A 25,703-nucleotide genomic window follows, 5' to 3' on the forward strand; every position below is an offset into this window, starting at 1 on the left:
TCTGGTTTTTTAAAAGCTAATGAGAGGGACCTGTTTAACTGCCGAGTGTTGAATACGGACTTCTGCAAATTAAAAGGCCAAGTAAAACTTTGGAGAAAATTAAATAGCACTTATAAACAATTCTTTGCCACTTAAAGATGACCGGCAGCATTTTCTGAAGAATTGAATTAGCAGATTTATCCCACCAAAACATAATAAGCATTGCCATTCAGCTTCACTTCAGAAACAGCATTGAAGACCAAGCACAATTCTGTTCACTCAGGCTTTTGATGCCCTTCCAATCTAGCTTTGGGAGTGACCATTTTAAATAATTTTTAGAAATTCAGAAAATTGGATTGACAAAGCATAGGGAATAAATTGTGTGCCTCTTACTTACCGAATGAGATTAAATTTGGCTATTTGGGCCACTTGCTGTGTGAGGACCATACAAAGGGCTTCACAAGACAGATTAAATTCAGATCGGGAAGAAATCCCAAAATCCAGAACCACAGCAATGGACTGTTCCTGGATCACTCCAAATATTTGCCGGCTTTCAGTAGTCAGCCATTCCATTCTCTGTTTGTACAGTTCAATAGCTACACTAAGACAATTGATGAAATGAACGAGGAGGTCTTTATTGGCTGTTAGCTACAGGCAAATGAAAACAGAAAGACAATTTAAGTTCCAAAATGGTGAACACTAAGGTAAGGGATGTAGCAGTCACAAACTTCTGGTTTTCTTCACAGAATTTAAAGATGGTGGAACAGTCTCCACATTAAAGATGGTGGAACGGAACTCAAACAGTTCCGCAGGGCCTGCAAAAGGGAGCTCCTCCACCAGGCATTTGGTTGAGGTCGACCTGGACCATCGCTTCCAATTGGCACTCAGGCCCCCCCTCCTATTACGATCATCACTAATCTGCCTAGCTCACTGGGTCCCAGTATAGCCGAGGCTCCTTTGCAGTTCTATCATATTATTATTGCTGTTATCATGCTGGGATTATTGTTGTTGCACTGTTATTGTGTTACCTCATGTTATCTGTATCTGTTCCCTGTTCCCTGTAAACTGCCCTGAGCCTTCGGGGGAGGGTGGAATATAAATATAAATAAATAAATAAAAATTAAGATGTGGCACAGCTTCCACTGGGTCGATCTGTACTTAAATGCTAATATGGATCGTTTGTACATTGTAGGATGGGAGTGAAGCAAATAGTATACAGGGAGTGTTTGTTAACAAGTATGAAATCAGCATTCATGCATTAGCTCTGCAAAAATCCCGTGCTTTGATTCATAATCATCTACTAATGCTCCAACTAAACAATTGTCAGAAGTGACCAAGGTATGCCCTGGTGAAAATGCCCAGAAGAAACCAGTTTCCAGACCACAATTTCATGTCCAGTGTTTTTAAATCGACAGCGGGAGACACTCTTTGTTTAAAAGCAGTCTGAGTCAGTAACTCTTTGTTGGATGATTTAAGTGCCAAATCAAAACTGAACTCTTTCATATCCCAGCTATGCGAATACCATCCCCCCTCCCATCCCCTCCCCACCAACTTTTCCCTATTGCTTCCGTTGACCATTTAGGAAGTGGACATTCCAAGTCAGCTGTCAGCATGTCACTCAAAACGATGCAAGTCGCAATCCCAATTTACAGACCACCCACAGCCATTTCCTCATTACAGGCAGATGGCAGGCAATGCTGTATGCTAATCTTTTCGTTATGTCAACATGATTTGTTTTGTATAGAAAGTGAGAAACTTTATTACTCCACCCAACTATGAATCCATCAAACTTACATTATACCGTTTTCCATCTTGTGATTTGGTGTACTGAGGATACAGTCTGTTTGAATATCGAGAAGCCACAAGTTTCCCCAAGATGGACACATAGTCTATAATGTAAAGCGAGGTAGTTACTTGTGCTGCTTCCATTACCAGCATTCTTTGCAGCAGCCCAATGATCTGCATCTGTACTCAGAAATGTCCCCCTGCTGTAAAGCCTGCAATCCTAGGCATGTTTCTCCTGAGGGCACTGAAACCCATAAGATTTACTTCTGATTAAATCTGCAGAGGGCAAGGCAAGAGAGAAGAGGGCTGGCTTAGAGGTGATGGATTGCTCTAGTCAAGCATAACCACAGTTTGATATGACCCAAAAACAAAAGCTTTTGCAAGCCTTTGTCATGCAGATCTAAATCACAAGTGCAATTGTCAGATTTCACAGCATATTGACCCCTTAGATTTATCAGGTGGGGTGTCATGAGGCCATATCGAATAGCATGAACAAGATTATTTCCACACAACACTAGTAATGGAGACATAGCCATAACCATTGGCTTTGAAGAAGAATGCTATTCACTACATTAAAAAAATAATTTAAAAAACATGGACATTATATGTTAAACTGAAAATGTAGTTAGGGAGCTAGCACCAGGCCATTTGCTCCTCCCGCCAGTTTGCCTATACAGGGTTTACCACAAGTAGGCATTAGTATAGAAAAAGCCATCACAAACAGATTAGCTGAGAGCTCTAGGAACTGAACCTGCCATCTTCAGAATTAGCCCAAACCTGAGCCTCTGGGCCAAAGCCTGAATTCTGACAACCCTAATTATAAGGAAATGGGATCTGAAGAAATGAAACATGCATGTTCGCAAATAACTGCTCACTTCTTAAGAACTGCTTTTAGGCAGCCAAGCAAGAATTTTTTGGTAAACAGGAAAAGGTTGGCTTCGTTTTTTTTTCATGACATCAGTGGGCCACTCATAAACAATCTATTTGTGTGTGTGAACAGGTAGGCTAAGAGGCTTTCTTTCTGGCCTAGTAAATTCTGAACACTTCTTATACATGACCATACAAATAGAAGTCAATGTGTTGTCAAAAGAGCCAAGAGGACTCAACCACCAACTAGTGAACTCCAGAACTGGAAGTGGAGATTCATGTAGTTTCTGTCTGTTGTTCTTGTCTCAGATATACTAAAGACACAATATTGGAGGCAGCACAATACATAATCAGGGGGAGAGGAGATGAAGACCATCCAAAAGCCAGACAAATAATTGGCTTTTATGCCCCACATTTCTCTACTCGAAGGAGTCTCAAAGTGGCTTACCATTCCTTCCCTTCCTCTCCTCACAACAGACACCCTGTGCAGTAGGTGCGGCTGAGAGAGCTCTGACAGAACAGCTTTGTGAGAACAGCTTGAACAGGACTGCGACTAGCCCAAGGTCACCCAGTTGGCTAGACGTAGAAGGGTGGGAAATCAAACCTGGATCTCCAGATTAGAGTCCGCTGCTCTTAACCACTATACCAAGTTGGCTCTACTAGCCACAATTATTTGGTCATGTCATACCTTCCTTGTGCTGAAATCCAATTTGGGATAAAATCTGAGAAAAGGACAACTTGTTCCTCTTGAGTCCATGAAGGTGAAGCCATTTAGTGGAAGAGATTAGAGGTTGCACATCCACGTCCCAATGAATGCCACTAACCCTCCATTCTTTTTCTTCAGAGTTCTTCTCAAAGGCAACAAGAGTATCATATTGCATAGGAGGGTTTTTATGTTTCCCATCAACATTTACCTCTGTAAAGAAAAAAGACTGTAATCTAAAGTGAAACATCTTTGTCCCCAAAATAATTGGTATCTCCCACCTATCCTTCCCACATATGATGCTCTATTGGTTCTCAAAACCAATTGTTTTCCTGTCTACTTTTATGATTTTCTTTTCCTCCTTCTCTGTGTTAATGTACAAAAAGTGACTGAAAGCTTTTCTGCCTACATTGAATGGAGATGGATTTGAAATTAGGTTGAGACCAGTTATACTTCGTCTTTTTTACTGAGATTCAAAATGGACCACAGAATTAAAAGACAATGGAAAGAAGTATAATAAGTGTCATAAAGAATGGAAGAAAAAGAACCTCCCCTCTGTTGAAAATACCCTCTTGAAATTTTTCATTGTATGCTTTCTGCAAAAAATATAAAGGTGTTGGAGGACCTTTCCTGACCTCATACAACCAGGTAAGAGCCCCAATTGAGAATGCCTGGGCTATACAGACATACTTCTCATACAAACACTCCAGCATATGTCAAAATATCTTGGTTCCTTACATTTTTTGGAAACCCCAGCTCTGTTCAAGTCCAGATAAACCACAGAGCTCCTTGCTTTCATCCAGAACCATGCCTTGACATTTTGAAACCCTTATTCTGAATGACTGCCCCCTTTAAAAATTTTAAAAGAGAAATTAATGACATTATATAGAGGAGCCATCACTTTCCCCCCAAGTGACACTAGATGGTATTGGACTGAAGCTGACCAGAGTATCAATGAATGCATTTGTACTTGGATTAAAAGGAGGTTCCCCTCCTTGATTTTGCTACACTGGCAATGCTGATCCATGCAATTACAAGGCTGGATAATCACAACAGATTCTGTTTGGGACCATCATTAAAAATGACTCTGAAGATTCAGTTGATACAGAATACAGCAGCTCACTTTTTGGTCAGAACCCAGAGGTAGGGATACATTACTCCTATCATGAAACAGCTTCATGGAGCTTCATGGATAAGTAATTGCACAGAAAGGGCAACATGCCACTTCACTGCCCATTTTGTTTCAATACTACAATGTTGCTATATATTAATGGAAAAATGGCATTGTAACGCAATCAATGGTATGCTAAAAATGGTGGATATCTCAGTGACAACTTGGGTGGGAGGGTAATAGACTGTGTGTGTCCATCTGTCTTGGTAATGTCTACTCTGAATGGCACAAGCTCTCCAGGGTCTCAAGAGAGAAAACGAGGCCTTTCCTTTCTGATCACTTTTTAACTAGAGATGTCATAAACTGAACCCAAGATCTTCGGCAGTTAAACCATGTGTTTTATCCATGCAACATAGCCCCTCTCCCCATCTGAGGGCTGCCAGCTCCAAGTTGGGAAATACCTGGAGATTTTGGGGACCAAGACTGAGAAGCAAAGGGTTTGGGAAGGGGGAGGGATTTCAATGGGTGTAATGCCACAGAGCACCTTCCAAAGCGGCTGTTTTCTCCAGGTGGATATATGTTGCCTGGAAATCAGTTCTAATCCCAGGAGATCTCCGGACACCACCTGGAGGTTGGCAACCCTGCAGCACAAGTAGATTAGCCCTAATATTACATGTTGGAAGGGGCATCCCAAATAGCGAGGTTGTTTGTGTACTTGGGAGAAGTTATACCTGTATTTATTTATCTTTATTTATGAAGTAGGTCAGGCTGAGAGTGACTGACTCAAGATCACCTAGCAAAAAATGATAGAACAGGAATCTGAAGGGTCCTAGTTCAACACACTGACAATTATACCAAACTGGCTCAGTGCAGAAAGAAAATACATAGCATCAAAAGGTAAGATTATTCAGTTGTATATTATTTAATATATCACCACCTTTACTTCATTTTAGTAATCACCACCTACTATAAAATACTCACGTTCACTCCAGGCAATCCGTTTATCCACATGGCCAGTCATCCTAACCACACTGATTTCTTGTTTCTTTTTATGTTTCTCTTAAAATATGAAGAGGAGAAGATTATTTTATTATGCTTATACCTTCCAAAGCTGTATTCAGAGCCAGTCCTAATATTCTAGACACTGAAAAAACAAAAATCAGGTCCAACTATATTATTAAGCAGAAATGTTGATCTCTAAAGGCATTGTGATTTTGATCTCCCCCCCTCCCCACAGTGAGAATACTCCCAAATCATGCTTTTCTTTAAGTGGCACAAATAGCTGACTAAGAAAGAAAAGAATACAAAAACCTAACACAAATAGTTAACAGAAAGTTTTCATCTTTCATGCACTGATAAGCAATTATAAACATACAGTAAAAAACTTCATTGTGCTTAAGCATTTATATACTTTAGTGTCCTAGGCTGATGAGCAAAACATGAAAGTTTGACTTTTAAACAGGGAAATTGCCACCAGATTTGTGGGGAATAGGTTCATCAGCTGTACCAGCTTCTGTACTCCTGTTTGTGAGCTTTCTGACCACTATGAGAAACAGGTCACTGAAGTTGACAATCCATGAAGGTCCGTATAAGAAACATTCATTGACATGTTCACTGTAACAACACCATGAGGTACACAATTTTCCTTTTTTTCCCCAGGGAACCTGAGGCTTAGAAAATGTGGTTCAGGGGGAAGACCTCTAAGACAGCTTTTGTCAATCTTTTTACTCTTGAGAAACCCCTGAAACATTCCTCAGGCTTCAAGAAACCCCAGAAGTAACAATCATTGGAATATGGTTGGGAAGCTTAACTGTGTACCCGCCCACCCAGGGCCCCTCCACTTCTTACCCCTTCCAGGCCCATCATTGGCCATTGGGGTGGGGAGGGGGAGGGGTTAACATGACCATAGATGGTCATATCACATGATAAATGTTTAGCAAATAAAAAATACATTAAAGATAATTAACTCCTGCCCATTCGGGAAACCCTTCCAGCACTGTCAAGAAACCCCAGGGTTTCATGAAACCCTAGCTGAAAAAGCCTGTTCTAAGAGATTAAACAAACAGTCAGAAGCTCTGTGCACAGCACTGCTTCCATCCTATATGATTTCATACTATGCAAGTGAAGGAATCCAATGTTTTAAAAACCTACCCACCCTTCAAAAAGGATTGAGAGGGTGCAGAGAAGAGTGACCAGGATGATCCAGGGTCTAGGGATCAATCCCAATGAGGAAAGGCTGAGAGACTAGGATATGTTCAGCTTGGAGAACAGAAGGTTGAGAGGGGACATGATTGTTCTCTTTAAGTATTTGTAAGATTGTTATTTGGAGGATGGCAGGAGCGGTTCCTGTTGGCAACAGAAGATAGGACCCAAAGGAATGGGTATAAACTACGTAGAGCAGCTGTCCGCAACCCTGGTCCAGGGACCGGGACCAGTCAATGGATCAGTCGGTACCAGGCCGCAGCTCTTCCTCGTCCTCCTTCCTGGCTGCTGCCTCGGAGGCTGCCCTGCCACTGCCACCAGCTCATCTTTGGTGCTCTCCAGTGACCACCATGGCTGGGGCTCCCCCTCAGCGTGGCACTGCGCAGCTGCTGCTGGCAGCGCCACCCTAGTGGGTGGCAGAAAGTCAGGGGTGCTGGCGGCAAAGCAAGCAGAGCGGGGGCTCAGGCAGCAGCAGTGATATCCCTCGGCAAAAGACTACCACTCCCCAAGCCTCAGTAAAATTGTCAAGCGTTGACTAGTCCCCGGTGATAAAAAGGTTGGGGACCACTGAAAGAACGGTATCAGTTAGATATCAGGGGGGAAATGTTCACAGTCAGAGTAGTTCAACATTGCAATAGGCTGCCTAAGGAGGCAGTGAGCTCCTCTTCACTGGTGATCTTCATGCAGTGGCTAGACAGAACCTTATCCTGGATGTATTAGGCTGATCCTGCATTGAGTAGGGAGTTGGACTAGATGGCTTATACGTCCCCTTCCAACTCTATGATTCTATATAAAATATCTTGTAATGCCCTGGTCATCCCCTTCAAATTGCAATTTAATTGTAGCATTAAAACCAACACTTTTTTAAAAAAGTCACAGCACTACGTACATATTCCCACCCTAGGCTTAAGTCAATGACTTCAGTCATTGTGTTCACTGATCTGCACTAACACCAAGAAGAAGAAAACATACTTAAGTTTCAGGGAGTGTCAACACCTGGCAGTGTGATCATATAAGATTTGGGGTTTTTTTTACTGGGTTTGATTATGGAGGAAACATTCCTGGAGCAGGCCTCTAACATGGCAACATTTGGGCAGGGAATGCTGCTGGAATCAAGGGGTGTGTTTGCAATCAACCCTCATCTATGGTTAGAGGCTCCCAACCCATGTCTCTTAAGGTTTACCACCAAAGAGACAGACAGAAAAGCAGAGATTCTAAACACAGAACCTGTAATTCCAGGCCCATGGTTCAGAAGCGAATAGTTTCCTGAAGCCAACTGGGAAGGGCAGGCTATAAAAATAAAATTTGTATTATAAATGACATTCTCAGTGAAAGAGACAGACTGCAGAACACAGATCCGAACAGATCATGTCTAAATGGCACTCATGATCTTTTCACTCCACCGAGTACTACATTACTCTGAAATTAAATCAACACAGTTCTCCATGACAGACTTGTAGGGCCAAGTCAGATGTTTCAGTAGCTCCCAATTAAAAAAAAAAAAACATAATTATAAGTTGTGCAGGGGCCTGATCCAGACTGGGAGCATGGCTAGAGAGGAAGAGAATTAAGCTTCCCTCCTTGCATTGTTTAGCTGATCTGAAATAGCCTGGCACCATTTGCCCTGATGGAGAAGCTTTACAGGTATCCAGGTCAGTGCATGAAATTTTCTCCCATGGAGCTAAATCACAGCTCCCATACCCATTTCAGGCTGGAAACAACACAGGGAGAAAGGTTTAAACTTCCCCCTCTCTTCATGTCATGGTCCTGATCCCGATCAGGGCTCTAGACAGAAGAAGGCAGTTCTTCTTCCTTGGAGTACTGTGTTCATTAGAGGCCCATGCTGCAAAAAGTGGTATGTGCAATCCACTGTTAATTGAGGTTTAATTGCAACGCAATGTTAATTGAAAGAGTTTAATCTCTGAAAAACACTAAGAGCTGTCTCTCTTTAAGGATCCGATTTCTGGCTCAATTCACCAAGGCCCACTTTGGTATCTTGAGGATGTTTTGACTACTATGATGAAAGTAATCCTTTAATCCAGCTCCACGTACCACAATAGTTACTTGGGAAACTTTAAGCAAGAGAAATCTGACACCACAACCAATAAGTTCTTCAAAATGTTTTGTGTGTATACATTTGAGTCTTGTGCAAACATGTACAATTTGGCTGCCTACAATAGCAACCAATACATTGTGCACGTTGTCTCCTGGGAAATAAAAGCTTCTCTCTAGCCATGAACCAATATTATTCATTGAACAAAGTGAGGGACTGGGATTTTAGCTCAGATCCTGCCTGGATACACTGACTTCATATTCCAAAATCCCTATGCAAAGGTCACAGCCACACAAGAATGTACATGAAGCACTTTGCACATTTGAAACGACAAAAAACATTTTTTTGTGGTTGTGACTGTGATGAACTTTCATCGTACAGTTCTGTGTTACTTCTAGGGAAATGGCTTTGGCCAGTCCTCTGCTCTCTCTCAGCCTCAGTGCTCCTTTTGTCAGAACCTATGACAGCAATCAAATGAGTGAAGGGTGCTAGGGCTTCAGGTGTTTATACAAACAGGTGAGAGTCTGCCAGAAAGGGCCAAAAGACAGTTCCAGCATTATGCGAAGACACTGAAAAACTCCTTCACGGCAAACTAAATTCACCCGGATGGATAAACAGATGAATGGATGGATGTTTTTAGACATTCATGAAATACAGAAGTGCTGGGTGGTGGATGTAAATGCCATGTTATTTTGACAGCTGTTCAGAGGCTTAACGAGAGACCTTTTCCCCTTCAGAATGTAAATTCCACACCAGCTGTACAATATCTTTTCATGAACTGCTCAAGCAATTTTATACTAAATGAAGATGGACATTATGCTTATTTTTTAAAAAAAACACCCAATAGTCAGAAATGTTATAAGAAAAACTCCACACAAATGGCTGGGAGGCCAAACTGGTTAGAAAAATAATCATGTAAAGGTTTCTCTTTATATCCCACAGTTTAAAACATGCTCTTGAAAAGTTCAGCAAGAATGTAATGAAGCCAGCCCTTTCCTTTCATCTGGGTAACACATCAGCATGTCACTCAAGCCTTTTGCTTGCGGTGAGGCCTACAGCTGCAACGCACACAGTCATCTGTGCTGGGAACCATATCCCATCTTGCGAATGCATGGACTTCTCAGGAAGCTTAGGAGCTTAAGGATTCGAGGCGACAAATTGGCAAGAGTCCAGCCCAAACACTGTGAAACTTGGGAGGTTGCCTACATATAGCTTTTGGCCTTTCACTTTGAGGGAGGAACGGCTAGGGTTCATTTTCACATGAAGAGAGTGTTATAATTTGCTAAAAGACAACCATCCACTATAAACATGTTCTCTTACATAATCAGTCATATCGGTCACAGAGCGGGAATAGATCTAAAATTCGCCTATGCCCTAGGACTAGGCCCTCTGTGCATTCAAGTATATTAACAACCCAAATCAACAGCACCTCATATCTCCAAAAGAGAATTACACACAAAAAAAACAAACAAACACATAGAATCAATGAGCTGGAAAGAACACCAATGGTCATCTAGTCCAACCCCCCTATACCATGCAGGAAATTTACAGCTACTCCCTCCCCCACTGTCCCAATGGCCCCTGCTTTATGCCTAAAAAGGCAAAAAAAAAAAACCCTCCAGGATCCCTGGGCCAATCTGGCCTGGAGAAAAACTCCTTCCTGATCCAAAGTGTTGATTGGCATTGCCCTGGGCATGTAAGAATGGGCCATAAGAGCCAAGCCTGTGGCCTTTTATTTATATACCACCTTTCTCCCCAACAGGGTCCAAAGCAGCTTAGACTATTCTCCTCTCCTCCATTTTATCCTCACAACAACCCTGTGAAGTAGGTTAATGCTGAGTAGTATGCAACTATTCTGAGGTCACCCAGCAAGCTTCCTTGCCAGAATGGGGATCTGTACCAGAGTCTCACAGAGGGATGCCCTAAGGAATGGAAGAATACCCATTGGAAACTACGGAAGACACTAGAAGACCAGGGCCTATTCTGCACACATTGGATAATGCACTTTCAAAGTGCTTTTGCAGCTGGATTTTCCTGTGCAGAACAAGGTAATCTACTTTTAAAGTGCACTGAAAGTGCATTATCCAATGTGTACAGAATGGGCCCAGATCCAGAATAGACTATCTGACTGTAATGGAAAATCCATTCCACATTTTCTTTGAAACTGTTTTCCTACTGGAATGTATTTCAATAGAGCCCATGAAAGTCAATTGGCATTGGTGCCTCCCATTATTTCCAAGGGATCTTCCAGCATTTCCTATGGTTTCCAATGGGCATTCTTGTCATTCTTTTTAGTACATCCCTCTCCCAGATCCTAGTCTAACTCTCCAACCACTATATCACACTGGCTCTCACTAACTATTGAGGGTCAAAACAGTGTACTGCCTTCCACAAGCACAACTCAAACTCAAACGTGAAGCCATACAAAATAACTCTTAAAAGCTCACTTTATGTTAACATGCCATAAGAAACAATGGCTTTGTAGTGAAGCATCTGCTAAGCGATGCCTGGAGGTTTTCCAACTATGGAAAACTTATGGGTTACTCTAGACCAGTGGTCCCCATACTTTTTATCACCGGGGACCGGTCAACGCTTGACAATTTTACTGAGGCCCGGGGGGGGGGGTAGTCTTTTGCCAAGGGACAGCGTCGCCGCCTGAGCTCCTGCTCCACTTGCTTTCCCACCTGCGCCCATGACTTCCCGCCACCCACTGGGGTGTGCTGCCAGCAGCAGTTGCGCAGTGCCTTGCCGAGGGGGAGCCCCAGCCATGGCAAGCGCCAGAGAGCACCAAAGGTGAGCCAGCGGCAGAGTGGCAAGGCAGCCCCTGAGGCAGCAGTTGGGGAGGAGGACAAGGAGGAGCCACGACCCGGTATAAACTGAGCCACGGACCGGTCCTGGTCTCCAAACCAGGAGTTGGGGAATACCCCTAGTGAACCTGTGAGTCCCCACACCATAATTTGGCTTTTACGGGTTGCAAAGAATCCCTTATGCCTTTTGGAACTCTGTCTTGGAAGCAGGATATTGTAACCACTGTACAGGTATATTTATCAAGCCCAGAGATAGAATCAATAAATCCAGGTTCTGAAAGGACATTCAAAGGTTGCAATGCAGTGCTCAGTTACCTGGAATCAAACTCTATTTAATTCAGCCAGAGTTGTGTCTGAGTATATAATTGCCATAGGATCCAGCTATAAGACTTGCACAAAAGGCATAATTTCCCCTGGATAAAACTTGCCTTAAGCCCCTATAGGGCGATGATGGAAAAGGCTTAATCCAAGGAAATTCTAATCTTTGTGCCACGGGTCATTTCAGGATCTAAACCACTCTGTGTTGAGAACAGGGGATGCTTTCACGTAATTGCTTTCTCCCGCTCCTGTCTCATTCTGTGGTCCTTTGCGCCCCCCCCCCCAAAAAAAAACACAACCTATTTTTAAAATGTATAATACAAATTAAATTGACTACTCATCAGTAAGCATCTCACTTTTGTTGCCTGTATGCATCAAGCAACTGAACGCTCGGCCAATGTCCCTTGGCATAGTTATCTCGGGGGGGGGGGCGGTTTAACGCAGCCGCGGAGAAATTTCAGCGCCAGACAACGCAAGGGCCGTGAGGTTCACCGGCTAGAGCGTGAATGGAACGCCCCCCTTGCGAGCCAATAGGGGGCTTCTGGCGCTCCCGAGCGCCCCCTGCAGGCCCCACCTCACCTGGTTCGTGCTGCCGCGCCGCTTCCATCCCATTGTGACCAACGCGCTCAGGTGATTCCGCCCCGCTGCTACTGGCGCGGCTTCGCTTTTGTTGACGCTGGAAACGGTTCGGTTGCTAAGCCTGGGCCAGTGAGGGCCGAGCTCTCCCCGACCCGCCCTCGACAGAGGAGGAGCTCCGGAGCCCACACGGGGCAAGCAAAGTCACTGGAGAGGCGAAAGTGCTGCCCCGCCCTCCCCCTCGACCGTCAAAGCCGCGGGGTCGTTTGCGCCGCAGTCACCCTGCTGGGTTGGCCCGTGGGGCTAGAGCAGCGCCAGGAGCCTTTTGAAAAGGGGCAGGGTAAAAGCCAGAAGGGCGCGGAACGGGCGTTAAACAAAAGAGGACTGGGGGAAAACTGGGATGAATTACGGGCACGCAAGAACCATATTTTAGAAATGAAGGAGGGTAGCTCTCATCACTTAGTAACCCGTCCCTGAGCAAGACGCCTCCAGAACACCTCGAAACAGGCATTGAACAAACAATAGTAATACAAAAAAACAGCAAGATGCTTTACAGACACCTAAAGAACAATGTTTTAGACGTATTGAAGTGTAACCCTCACATCTTTGGATTCAGTGATTCATTTATGATGGTGGGATTGTCATACATGGTGGTAGAATGTGGGGAGGGATAATTCTGCAATATATTTTATATTTTACATATTTTTTATTTTTAGTGCATTATTGAATTAAATTCAACAATTAAAAAAAAAACCTCTCATATCTTTATTAACTTGCTCTGGTCCAAAATGCTTCTGGAATGTGTCTGTAATGCAACCCACTGTTTTTTTCTGGCACTCTTGTTTAATGCCTGTTCCAGATTATTCCAGCTTTCCTAGAGCAGTTCCCCCCCCCAAATTTTGTTTGCCCCTACCCCTTGGTTCCCAGGCCACATCCGTAGTCCTTCCCACCCCCACACACACACACGCACACGTATGAACACACCCTTCTTTCCTGCTGTTAGGTCTACTGCAAATTCAAAACGCAATTTACTGCCTATACTTCTTTTTTGGTGGTTGTGCAGTGGCCTTATTTTAGTGTGAAAGAAAGCCACTTTGTGTAAAAGCCACATTTCTTTAATGCCTGTTCCAACCTGTTCCAGGATGTTCCAGCAGCATTTTGGCCTGGAAATAGTTAATTAGAGTGTGGAAACTCCACTTTTTCATTTGAAAAATATTGTCCCTGAGTGTCTGTAATGCATCCCATTGTTTTTTTGTGGTACTCTTGTTTGTTTAATGCCTGTTCTTGCCTGTTCTGGCTTTTACCCTGTCCCTTTTTAAAAACAAAACAAAAGTCTGCCTTGGAATATCTGAGGCATCGGCAAAGACAAGTGCAGCAGGCTTGCCAACCTCCATGTGGGGCTTAGAGATCTCCTGGAATCACAGCAGATCTCCAGGTGGCAGAGATCGGTTCCCCTGGAGAAAATGGCTGCTTTAGAGCAGGGGTAGTCAACCTGTGGTCCTCCAGGTGTCCATGGACTACAATTCCCATGAGCCCCTGCCAGCGTTTGCTGGCAGGGGCTCATGGAAATTGTAGTCCATGGACATCTGGAGGACCACAGGTTGACTACCCCTGCTTTAAAGGGTAGACTCTATGGCAGGGGCCCCTAACCTTTGGGCCACAATAGCATGCCCAGTGCCCAAAGAGGGCCACATTTTAAACCAAAATGTAACAAAATTATTAACCTACTGAGGGTGACAGCAGCAGACAAGCAGGTTGGAGGACCGCACAGAAAGAGGTCCAGGGCTGCATGCAGCCCACAGTCCTCAGGTTGGGTTCCCCTGCTCTATGGTGTTTTACCCCACTGAGTTCCCTCACTTCCCAAATCTCTGCTCTCCCAGGAATTTCCCAACCCAGAGTTGGCAAGCATTTCCATCCTGAGTTCCTGTAGGTCTGAGAGAAAGACACATTTTGAGACGCTCTGAGCAGGTAGCATTGATACCAAACTGAGTCTTTTTGTCCATTTCTATATGTGGTGAGAGGTAATTTCAGAAACATTGGACAGATTCTGCTTTCATAACTTAGGATACAGTGTTGTCTCAGGCCTAGGGAAATGATGCTTGGTCCCCAAGGAGTGTTCCTTGAGAGACAAATTAATGAAATAGTTACAAGCTGCTGTCTAAAGCGTTCACCCACAAAGGAGGTTGCCTGCCCAGGTTACTCTGGATCTACTTCCAATAAGTGGTTAATTAAACAATCCCAATACAGAATCACTTGCCCCAGAGGAGGTTGCCCTTTGTGTCTCTGCATAAGTCACTGAACTAGGCTTGCCTGAAGTCTAGGCTTCCCTAAGGGTGGTGGTAGAAAATGCTGTGAGGATCAGACAATGGATGGTGACCCCACAGGGATTTTAAGGCAAGAGATGTTCAGAGAGGTAGATAACCATTGGACTTCCTTGACTGTGGTCTCCCATCCAAGTACTAACTGAGGCAACCCTGCTTAGCTTCTGAGATCTCATGAGACTGGGCCATCCATGTCAGTGTTTTTTGTCACTGCATGGTTTTCCAGGCTCTGAGAGAACTGTGTTTCCAATTTCAGTTATGAAACATAATGTTTCAGTTATCAGAAATCTCAGATGCACTGCAATGGAACTAAAAAAATTACTTTGTTCAGGCCTACAAATTGTATAGATTTTCTATTATGTCTGTAGCCTTAATGAATCTAATATGAATAACAAAGGCTGTAAAAAGTGCCTATTAAAACAACAAAGTCCAAAATAAGATGGGGACCCCACTAACCAATGGGGTTTCAGCTGGAGGAAGGGCTGGAGTCCTTACAAGGAGACTCCTTAGTGACAGATAATTTGCATTTTTCTTTGGAAAACATGGCACTAGTGCGTAAAAAACATCAACATGCCAGTTAGCCCAGGTAGGTATCACACTAATGTGGTAATATTTCAAATATTGCCATGTTTTACACATAAGTGTGCAATTTTATCAAGGCGGCAAGTCCATGCAAGATTATACAGGTACATTCTTCACTCACCGGTGGCCTGATTAAATTAGATCTTATTTTTCTAGTAAAAACTGCCTTCTAGTAAAAGTAGTTTGCTATTGCATGTAAACTGTCAACATTTATTTGTTTAAAGGACAAAACATTCTCTTGGGTGTTTGTTTTCCAAGAACACTGTGCAACTAAAACCAGACCTGAGTGGCTCTTGGTTACCTGAGGAAACAAAAGTTGCTTCTAATTTGTCTGTTGTACTTTTGTGTGTTCATGTGTGTGTGTGTGTGCACGTGTGTGTGTGTTAAAAAAACTAGAACTAATATCTGGAGGAAATTTCCCCTCTCCTGACACATTAGTTTAAGTTGTGATGATATAGTGATATATAATACATAGCCCTCAAATTGCACCAGAGTGCAAATTTTCATACAGAAAAAAATACAGGTAGCAAATAATTCTTCCCCTTTAACGATGAAGGGAGCTTGTAGTCTTTGATGATTTATACCCTGAAAAATCTTGTTATTCTTTAAGGTATTGGTTTTGCTCTTCCTTTTTTTCTGTGAGAGACACTGAAAGTTGTTTAATTTGGCAGTGAATGAAATTATTGAGGAATTTGTATATTGGCTCTGATCCAAATATGTCCCTAACGATGTGCTTCATTTTGGTATATCTGGAAAGTCCAGAAGTGCAATCCTGAACAGAGGAACACTCTTCAAAGTCCATTAAAGTCAATGGGCTTAGAAATACATAGTTATGTTTAGGATAGCATCGTAATTCAAACAGTGGAGTGCTGGCTTTCTCTCCAAGCAGAACTACAGTGTACTTAGCTGCATCCCAAGCAGAAATTCAAGAAGGACTGCTTCTCCCTTCCCATGACTGTATTTTTTTTTGCATATTTCTATGTAAAGGAAAATATCACTGGATTAATTGTTACTCTCCATACAACAGGAACCATGCCAAGAAAAATTGGTGGCAGCTTAAGGTATCAATCACTGACATGCAGAAGTGACACATCTGAACAAGGCAAAAGTCCTGTATATTTGAGTGAACTGAGGCTTAGGACAGAAAAACAAAGAGAGACTATTTTAGGATTGGGGGGTAAGGGATCACCACAATATTTACCAAGTTTCTGTGTCTAAAATACAATAATCTGTCCTCCACAGAGTTTCAAGGCAAATCTGCAAAGATTAAAAATAACTGCAGGGCTGGATCCTGAATATTACAAACCAAATTCCCCAAGTACTTATGTGCAATACATGAAGATCAGTAACATAGTGCACAAACTTCTCTCTAATGAGGCCACTTCCCCTCATATGTTGTGTTCTATGAAATAGGTTTGAATCCCAGTTCTGCCTTGGAAGCTCACTGGGTCACACACATTAAGCCGAGCCTACCTCAAAGGCAACTGAACAAATGTAGAGTCCAGGGGCACCTTTAAGACCAGAAAATTTTTATTCAAGGCAGGAGCTTTTGTATGCATGCACACTTCCTTAAATACAATGTCATGTATTCAGATATGATGTCGCGTGTATACACAGAAGCTCATGCCTTGAATAAACCTTTGCTGGCCTTAAGGTGCCCCTGGACTCTACATTTGTTCTGCTGATTCAGACCAACAAGGCTACCCGCTGGAATCTATCTTCACAGGCAATTGTGAGGGTTAATGGAGGAGAGTGAATGATGTAAGCTGAATTGTGTCACTACTGAGGGGAAAGCAAGGCATGAATGAAGTAAAGAATTATATATATGCATAATAAACACGTTGTATAAGGGTGCCGTTACATCTTTCTAGCTGGGTTCCTGACCTTTAATAGCTGCACAATATACATTTGACTTATGAGATTGTTTTGCAGCATGAAAGTGAAACAGACAAGCAGTAGCTGTTTCATTTCTGGCCTATGGGGCAGCTTTTCAATGCTCAGCAGCTCGCTAGACACAGACAATATCCGATGATATGGTCCATACAGGAAGTCTCTGCCTTCAAGCTTGATTGCCTGAGTTATAGAGCATCTATGGTGGCTTGCTGCTGTCTTCCTATGAAACAACAAAGGAGACTAAAAGAGAAAATTAAAAGGTGAAGAAGAGCATATGGGGGGATGGCATGAAAATCAGTATGGAAGGTTATTTCCCTTCTCTCTTTGAACACTAACTCTAATATACATTTTCCTACTTTGGTAAACACCATCAGCTGTGAAATGACTCCATCCAAACCATCTGTATAATAACAGCTTTCTAAAAAATGACTAAGAGGAACTTTATATAATGACGTCAGCCCCATTTGTTTTCCCTAAGAACCTTCCCCTGTTCGACGCCGTAACTCACAACTCTGGAGAAGCAAGAAGGCTCTAATTAAACTGCTGGGGTGAAAGAAAGGAAAAAAAACCCGGGAATCACACTGATAGATAACAGCTTGTCAACCCAGCAGTTAATTATGGGGCGATAAGAACAGGGAGGTTAAACGAGAGCACAATCCCCTTGTAAATGGAAGCAGCCAAGCAGGGAAAGCACCTTTACTTTGCAACAATCCTGAAATGAATGAGCTTGCCTGCTGATAACAGTACTTGCTTTGTTCAGTTCACTGGTGCAAATCTCAGAATGAAGAAAGATGGTTAGTGAATTCTGATCACGGAAGAAAACTTCTCAGCATTTTCTGTTAGTCCTTGGAGGCTTCCCCTTCTCATGGAGCATGAATGCACTGTGCCTGGCATATTCTTTGGGTACAACTTTTTAATTATCTCTTTTTGTTGTTCTAATCTATAAAAAGTATAATGGATTGCACAAATGTAGTTGCTTGGGTAAGGTGTCCTGTTTCAGGACGGCATTGACACTTTGGTGTTGCACGCCGATACTTGGCTTCTGAGGCTTCCAAATCAGTTAATCCTTTTGTTAATCTGGCACAAAAACCCAGCTAGGGCAGGAATCTCAGGCACTCCTAGGAGTGTGCCCAGTTGACCTCAGCAAGCTTTACCTCTAAGTAAACAACAACTGAATTGAACTTCACACGGACTAAGTCTTCCAGTGCCAACGAATTCGTATCGAGAGGAGGTTGTACTGTTTGTTCCAGCAGCATAGCACAACACAGACCATGATATTTCTCCATTGGTGTTTTGAAATTGGCACTCAAATGGAATAGAGTCAGAGGTGAAGTCTACAGTGCCTACACTGGCAGATTATTCAGCACAAAGGGCCAATCGGATTGCTCCGCTAGGACCAATCGGATTGCTCTGCTTAGAGCCAATCAGAGGCAGCAGCTGGCTGCCTGAAAGGTATAAAAGTACATGAGTTTGCCTGTTTTTCTCTGTTCAGTAGTTGTAGTCTGTTGCTGGAGTTGCTAAATAAAAAGAGCTGTTCTAAGAATTAAGAGTCTGCGATCGCTAAAGCTGCAGACTTAATAAGTACAATCCATGGAAAAGAGCACCTGAGTGGGTATCTAGTGGACAGTACATTTTAAAATACCCGGTCCGAAATTAGCCCATAGATCGGCAAGGTCTGAATTAGATGTGCTATAACACCGTTTAGTGTATCACACGGTGCATCGTGTTGATATCTGTCACATGTTACAATGGCACCTATTGATGCTATGAAATATGAGAGGGGTACACAAGAGCAAAGATTCAAAGTCCCACAAATTTGCAGCAGCTGAAATATTTACATTATACAAGGCCTGAAGAGGAGGAAGTTATTTATGGATGTATGAAAATGTATATGCCGCCTCTCTATTTCAAAAGGACTCTAAGCAACCTACAACTAAATTAATACTATAGAAAAGAGACATTATTTACCCTACAAAATCAACAAGCATCAACAATAAGTAACAAAAAGCAGAAAAAACCACCCACCCAAATTCTAAATTTAAGATCTTATAACCAAACAGCAGTAAAAGCAATAAATAAATAAATCACAAAAACCTACCCTCATTTTAGGGACCTGTATCTCAAGGAGAGTTTTGATTCATGAAACTTCATGGCGAAATACATTTAAAGTCTCTAAGGCAGTGGTCCCCAACCCGCAGTCCGGAGACCGGGACCGGTCCGTAGATCAGTCAGTACCGGGCCACGGCTTCTCCTCATCCTCCTCTCCAGCTGCTGCCTCAGGGGCTGCCCTGCCACTCTACCGCCGGCTCACCTTTGGTGCTCTCCAGCGGCCGCCATGGCTAGAGCTCCCCCTCGGTGTGGCACTGCGCCGCTGCTGCTGGCAGCACCCCCCCAGTGGGTGGTGGGAAGTCAGGGGCGCTGGCAGGAAAGCAAGTGGGGCAGGGGCTCAGGCAGTGGCGACATCCCTCAGCAAAAGACTACCTCCCCCGGGCCTCAGTAAAATTGTCAAGCGTTGACTGGTCCCCAGTGATAAAAAGGTTGGGGACCACTGCTCTAAGATATTACTAGATTCCTGTGCCATTGTAGGAGGGTTATTCTTGTTGCCCTTGAAACATCTCCAGTAAAGCACAGTTGTACCTTTAAGTGAATGTGGCCAATCAGCTCTACAAGGCCAGGGAAGTTTAGTCACAGCCTAGGGGCCCCTCTATTGCTCACTTTCCACTGTCTCACCTCCCGAGGAGTAAGTAGAAGAAGGCCACTCCCATAAGATTTCCAGATATGGGTATGGGCAGTCCTACAGATATCCTGGTCCAAGGCTGTTCAAGGCTTTAATGGTCAAAAACAACATTTGGGAGCTGACACAGTTATAAACTGGTAGAGAAGCCTGCGGCAATTCCTATATAGCAGGGGTGGCCAAACTGTGGCTCTCTAGATGTCCATGGACTACAATTCCCATAAGCCCCTGACAGCATGGCTGGCCTTGATTAGTAGTTAGATGGGACACCACCAAAGAATACTAGTATAGTGATGTGAAAACAGATAATGGCAAGCCATCATTGAATGCCTCTTTTCCTGAAAACTTTACAGGGTCACCAAAAGTCAGCTGTGATTTGACAGCATTTTCTGTCGCCACCATCACAACTAAGGTTGTGCGCTCCAGCACATTTTGGCCACTTTGGCGAGCACTGAAGCCAGAGGCAGCCAATGCCACGGAGGGGAGGAGCGGTACAAGCGGTAGTATGCCAGCTGGTGGCCCTGCCCTCTGCGCCGCTGGCCGCTTCAGGCTTCAGTACTCACTGAAGTGCACCAGAGCATGCAACCCTAATACCACCACTTTCAGATAGAAAACAGAGATTTCCCCAAGCCCATTCCACTTAGCAGCACAGATGGAATGGCTCCTCATATCAAAAACTATAGGGAGATCCAAAGGCACCAATGCTCTTTCATCTGCTGTCATTTTTAAAAGCCAGAACTAAAAGCTCCGTGGCTCTTGTAGAAACAACATGAGCACAGGTGCACAGGGTGGCACACAGAGAACTTTGTTTCAGAGATTCATCATCCCCTGCAAAGTGCAACGTTTGTTAAAGGTCTTTAAAATGAGTTTTCTAAAAAGCACTTCACCAGTATTTGTCGTTCTTCATAATAGATGTCAAATGAAGAAATGAATGGGAGCAAAAGGACACGTAGGACTACGTTGCTGGGCTCTATTGCAGCATTGTGTCAACATCTGGATTGATGCCAATGTGTTTTGGAAGATCCCCAAGGGCCTCTTCACTGCCAGCTGCTCCTACCCCAAAGCTGAGGGTGAAAAGGAGCAACTGGGCAAGTGGTGAAAATCAACACAGTTTGAAACCTCTTTTCAGTTTCATTCATGCATCTGTAACATACACAGCTACCAAATGTCCTGCCTTGTGCCATGTAACCCCCAAGAGCGCCATGCACCATGGGTCAACATTTGCTCAGGGTCCCCAGGCTGAAGGAGGTGAAATATGCTCCTGGGAGAGATCAGTCTCCTGCGAGACCTAAATGGTTTTTAGATGAGGATGATTATATTTTTTTGTGGGGTTTTTAATGTTGTAATCCGCCACGAGCCAGCTTGCTGGGAGCGGCAGATAATAAATCCCATGATGATGATGATGATGATGATAAGTCAGCTCCACATGGGCTCTAAGATGTGCTGTTTCATCAGCGTTATCAGTTCCTTACTAAACACCCATCTGAGAATTTTAATTGGGGGCATTCAGGGATGTAAAGTTTTTAATGTTTTAATACCCGCCCTGAGCATTATGGAAGGGTGGGTGAAAAATAAAATTGATAGTGATGATGATGGACCAGGCTGCCTCACAACAGGTGTAATTTCCACCCAGGTGACTTGCCCAGGCTCAGTACTACTGGAAAACAGTGCTTCTTTTCTACCCTGAACTGCTGTGGTATTTCCATGTGCCATCCAGGCTTTCCTTGATTTTTTTTTCCTGAATCCTTTCTCAGACCTGCTCTGGCACAATGTTTTCGGGAAGATTGCAGCAAAGCCTGGCTGCCTGCTGTGTGAGTACGAATTCCTGGATTTCCCCAGATCTACTCACACAATAGCCGTTTCTCCAGCCCCAGCTCCCATGGCAGTTATTCCACCCTCAGGCACCTGGTGGGGGAGGGTGCGGTTTACAGGTTTGATCATTGGCAGTTGGCATACCAATATAACAGTGTGTCCGTCTGCCAGCCTGCCAGCCCCCAGGGCCCATAGCCACCATGGGGACTAGGGGAGAGAAACTTTGGGGGAAGCCCGGTTGCCACGGTATTGCCTCAGCAGCTGCAGGGACCCTGGGGCCTCCACAGGAAAGTGCTGCTGTGTGGGAAAGCCCATTGTTTTAGCAAACAATCTCACCAGTAATCCTATGCTGATACCATGTAGCTGGACGGAGACCAAGACTCTCAAGATGCAATGCCCTCCCCCCGCCCTCCAACTCTTATAAGAAGAAAACTTGGAGGCCAGGCTAGAATCTCCTGCCATCTGGTTTCCCTATGCCTGCGTGGCTTTATTTGTTTATTTGAATAGGGTACAGGCAATTGTATGAGTCATCAATTGCAATCCGTACAATTTGGAGAGAGATTTACAGGCTCCTTCACTACATGTGCGAACTGGGTGTCGTGGTTACATTTGGGTATTTGGCGAATGGAAGCTTTGAAGATTCTTTTCTTGGAAATAACAGGTGTGCAAAAGTCCTATTCAAATCAGGATACTTGGGGACAAGAATTTAGACCTTTCCCCAAAGCCACTTTCCAGACCTAAAATGGCTCTGCAAAGCTGCCCATGGCTTCATTTCAGGAAACATAAACTTATGGATACCTGATATATTGATAACAACGAGGCAAAGAGCAGATCTGCAAGGTGATTTCAAGCTGGGGAAATAATTTTTTTCTCCTCTTGCATCAGGTTTCTGATCCACTGGGAACTCCATTCCTAGAACGATGAATGATGGTCATAATTTCACTGAAGGTTGGAGGAGGGCAGAAAGCCACAGGATCATCTGATGCTTATTGTTGGGGAAGGAAAGTAGACTGTGAAGTCCCCTGTTTACATGGAGACCTAAATTCTGAAATTTTTCCAGTTTATGGGGCAAAAAGCAGCAGACATGCTGTCTGAAGCTCTGTCCATGAGGCTGGGAGTTTGATCCCAGCAGCCGGCTCAAGGTTGACTCAGCCTTTCATCCTTCTGAAGTTGGTAAAATGAGTACCCAGCTTGCTGGGGGGTAAAAGGTAATGACTGGGGAAGGCACTGGCAAACCACCCCGTATTGAGTCTGCAATGAAAACGCTAGAGGGCATGACCCCAAGGGTCAGACATGACTTGGTGCTTGCACAGGGGATACCTTTACCTTTACCTTTATTTTAGCTGACCAGTATTAGTCTTCAGAAAGAAAATGATCATACAACTGCAAGCACTGAACAGAACTTTATGTACATATTGATGGCATATGCCGCCGCCGCCACCACCACCCAGAAAGAGCCACCTGACCTTGTATGTGAATAGGAGCACTTTCACTGTAGAGTACCGACATGTACATTGTGCTCACTCAAAGTATGTCCAAGAATAACCTTTTTCTGCATGGTTTCTATGGGGCTAATTCAGGAGCCGAATTTGCAAGGCAAATTGATTTTAGAAGGAAACTCCTTCACATCAACGGTTCCACCATATAGAGCAACATGAGAAAACTGATGTGGTGCAATTGCTGACACATAAATAAATACAGCAGTGAACAGGAAACTGCAACAGATAATCTATCTGAGGTGAATTGGACAACTGATTCTTGCTACCAAAACTTAAACTGCAGTGAGTTGTCCCACTTCTCAAGTCCACTAAGGTCCAGCACTCTTTCTACCCACTTCTCTTTCAACAGGATTTGGTTCTAACAAAGCTGGACAAAGCAGTAACCAGAGTGCAGTCTGCAGCTTAAAATATATGGCCCATTCTCTAACCCCCCAGCAACCAGTTTCTTCCTCTGCCGCTAAGCTCCAAACATTGATTCTGCTGCCATTGATTCTGGCTAAACCAACTGGTTCTTGTGGGGTTATGCAAGCACCTTTGATTACAAGGAACCAGTGGCCTCTGTTTTGACACTTCTGACTGCCAGCGACACGAAATGAGGAATGCTGCAGCTGTGCTGGATTTGCTACTAGACCAAACAGCTGTTCTATCAGAGAGAGAGAGAGGGAGAGAGGGAGAAATAAATCTTGCATTATTAAAGCAGACACCATTCCACAGACTCCTGCAGCTACACAAAAATGCAGATCATGCTCATGCTTAAAAGCCACTCCTCTACTTGCTTCAAATTCCTGAACACTTTTCTGTGTCATGAGAATGAAAGTGGGTGCAAAGGGTGCCTGCCGAGGTGTGAAGAAGTCCTCCGCTCCATGCATACCACAGGCCCCCATCCCCAGGCACCAACCCATCTTGCTAGGCAACTGGAGCCCAGCCCTATCAGGACATCACCAGAGGTCTTCGGGCTTTCTTCCTGTGGTTCTCAGAAGATACAAATGAGTTATTAACACTGCCCAGAGACACCAGCAGCTACTAATCCGCTTTAAGAGGACTCTGACAGCCATAATTCAAAGGGAAGGGTGAATAATCCTCCCACTCCACGTCCCAATGCCCTGTTGCTGCTTCCACCTTGAGTACACCTCTCCATGGTCCCTCCCAGCCCAGTGCCAGAAAGCAGCTGTTGCTCCCAAACAGGCACAAACCCTCAACACTTGACTTCCTCCATCCTTCACAGTCACCTGCAAAAGGTACAACCAACCATGTTGCTACTTGAGGACAGAAGGGTAACCAGCAGGAGGAAGAAGAGGCCAACTCCTTCTCAACAGGGGGGAACAGGCGGTCCCTCCAAGAAAGGCTCCATGCACTTTGGGTGCCATGGACAGGATATCAAGTTGGGGCCACACTCCAAGAAGTCAAGAAGGCTACGTGGAGGGTCCAGGAAGCAGTCACTCTCTGTCATGCCTACACCTGCTGCATCTCCAGCTAAGCCTCCAGTGGGTGCTCCAGAGGCCATAGCTGATCCAGATCTGCTGCCTAGGCCCAGCACTCTGTAGGCACCACCTGGAGATCCGGCCAGAGAAGATCATATTATGGATCGAGACCAGCCCAAGGCCCCAGAGGATGAGCAACCTGGTCGCAGCCAGGCTGCCACCAATCCCTACATGCCAGCTTACGTAAAACTGCAGAACAAGACCCCCATCAAGCCCAGAGGACTCAATGCAGTGGCAGCGATGGCATGCAAATCTGACAGCTGTCAGAAAATCAGCTTGGCTGTCAGCATGCTGTCAATGGAGATGGGGTCCAGCCATAGTTTCTTTCTCATGTGAGGTTAAGGCCCTGCTCCAAGTTGTACTTAGGAGGTTTGTGGGTGCAATGCATGCGTTCCCTGCCTATCTACCTTGACACTCGGTGCTCCGGTTCGCTATGGAGAAGCTCTGCTCAACTGACTCCTGGTTCCTGACTTTGGCTTCTGACTACGTTCCTGGTTCCTGAATTCAGCTTTGGCTTTTGACTTCATTCCTGGTTCCTGACTTTGGCTTTGGCTTCTAATTCTCTCTGGTAAACGATCCCAGTCTAGCTTTGACTCCACTCCCCGCCCCATCCTCGGTGAACTGTCTCCCTCAGCTCCAGACTCCTTGGACTGGACTTTGACTTGGAACCTGCCTTTTGACTTGGTCTTGGCTTCCTGGTAACTAGTGTGTGGCCCAGCAAGAGCAGTACCCTCTCCTTGGCAGTAGCAAAATAATTAATATGGATGACCAACCCTTGTCTCTCATGGATGATGTAGCTTTTCACCAGCTGCAGTGGTGATGGTCAAGGCTCAGCTCTCCAGGGTTCCAGGCAGAACCAAATGTTTCACAGCAGACCTCTAAAGCAGCCAACAGAACTCTTAGAACACAGGGAGGGACAGTCCTGCTACGGTCTAACTGCCAACAACAACCAGAGGAGCTGAGCTGATATATAGCATTCT

General features: G+C 44.3%; 1 protein-coding gene across 4 annotated transcripts in view; it reads right to left on the minus strand.

Annotated features, from left to right (window-relative positions):
• The window catches only part of VWA3B (von Willebrand factor A domain containing 3B), a 76,932-nt gene extending 55,135 nt beyond the window's left edge, over nucleotides 1-21,797 (minus strand). The window contains exons 1-5 of one of the 4 annotated variants that reach the window (XM_077343450.1): nucleotides 21,781-21,797; nucleotides 5,427-5,504; nucleotides 3,320-3,547; nucleotides 1,774-1,868; nucleotides 377-627 (exon numbers count right to left, since the gene is read on the minus strand). In XM_077343450.1, the coding sequence (XP_077199565.1) occupies nucleotides 377-627; nucleotides 1,774-1,868; nucleotides 3,320-3,547; nucleotides 5,427-5,466 (614 nt within the window). In that variant the 5' untranslated portion in view covers nucleotides 5,467-5,504; nucleotides 21,781-21,797. Of the gene's footprint in view, nucleotides 1-376; nucleotides 628-1,773; nucleotides 1,869-3,319; nucleotides 3,548-5,426; nucleotides 5,505-12,181; nucleotides 12,319-12,404; nucleotides 12,557-21,780 lie in introns of those variants that run through there. The other 3 variants (XM_077343449.1, XM_077343446.1, XM_077343447.1) reach the window with 3 other exon arrangements.
• Between the last annotated feature and the right edge of the window lie 3,906 nt (nucleotides 21,798-25,703).

Source organism: Paroedura picta, chromosome 6 (assembly GCF_049243985.1).
Source record: "Paroedura picta isolate Pp20150507F chromosome 6, Ppicta_v3.0, whole genome shotgun sequence".
Classification (NCBI taxonomy): domain Eukaryota; kingdom Metazoa; phylum Chordata; class Lepidosauria; order Squamata; family Gekkonidae; genus Paroedura; species Paroedura picta.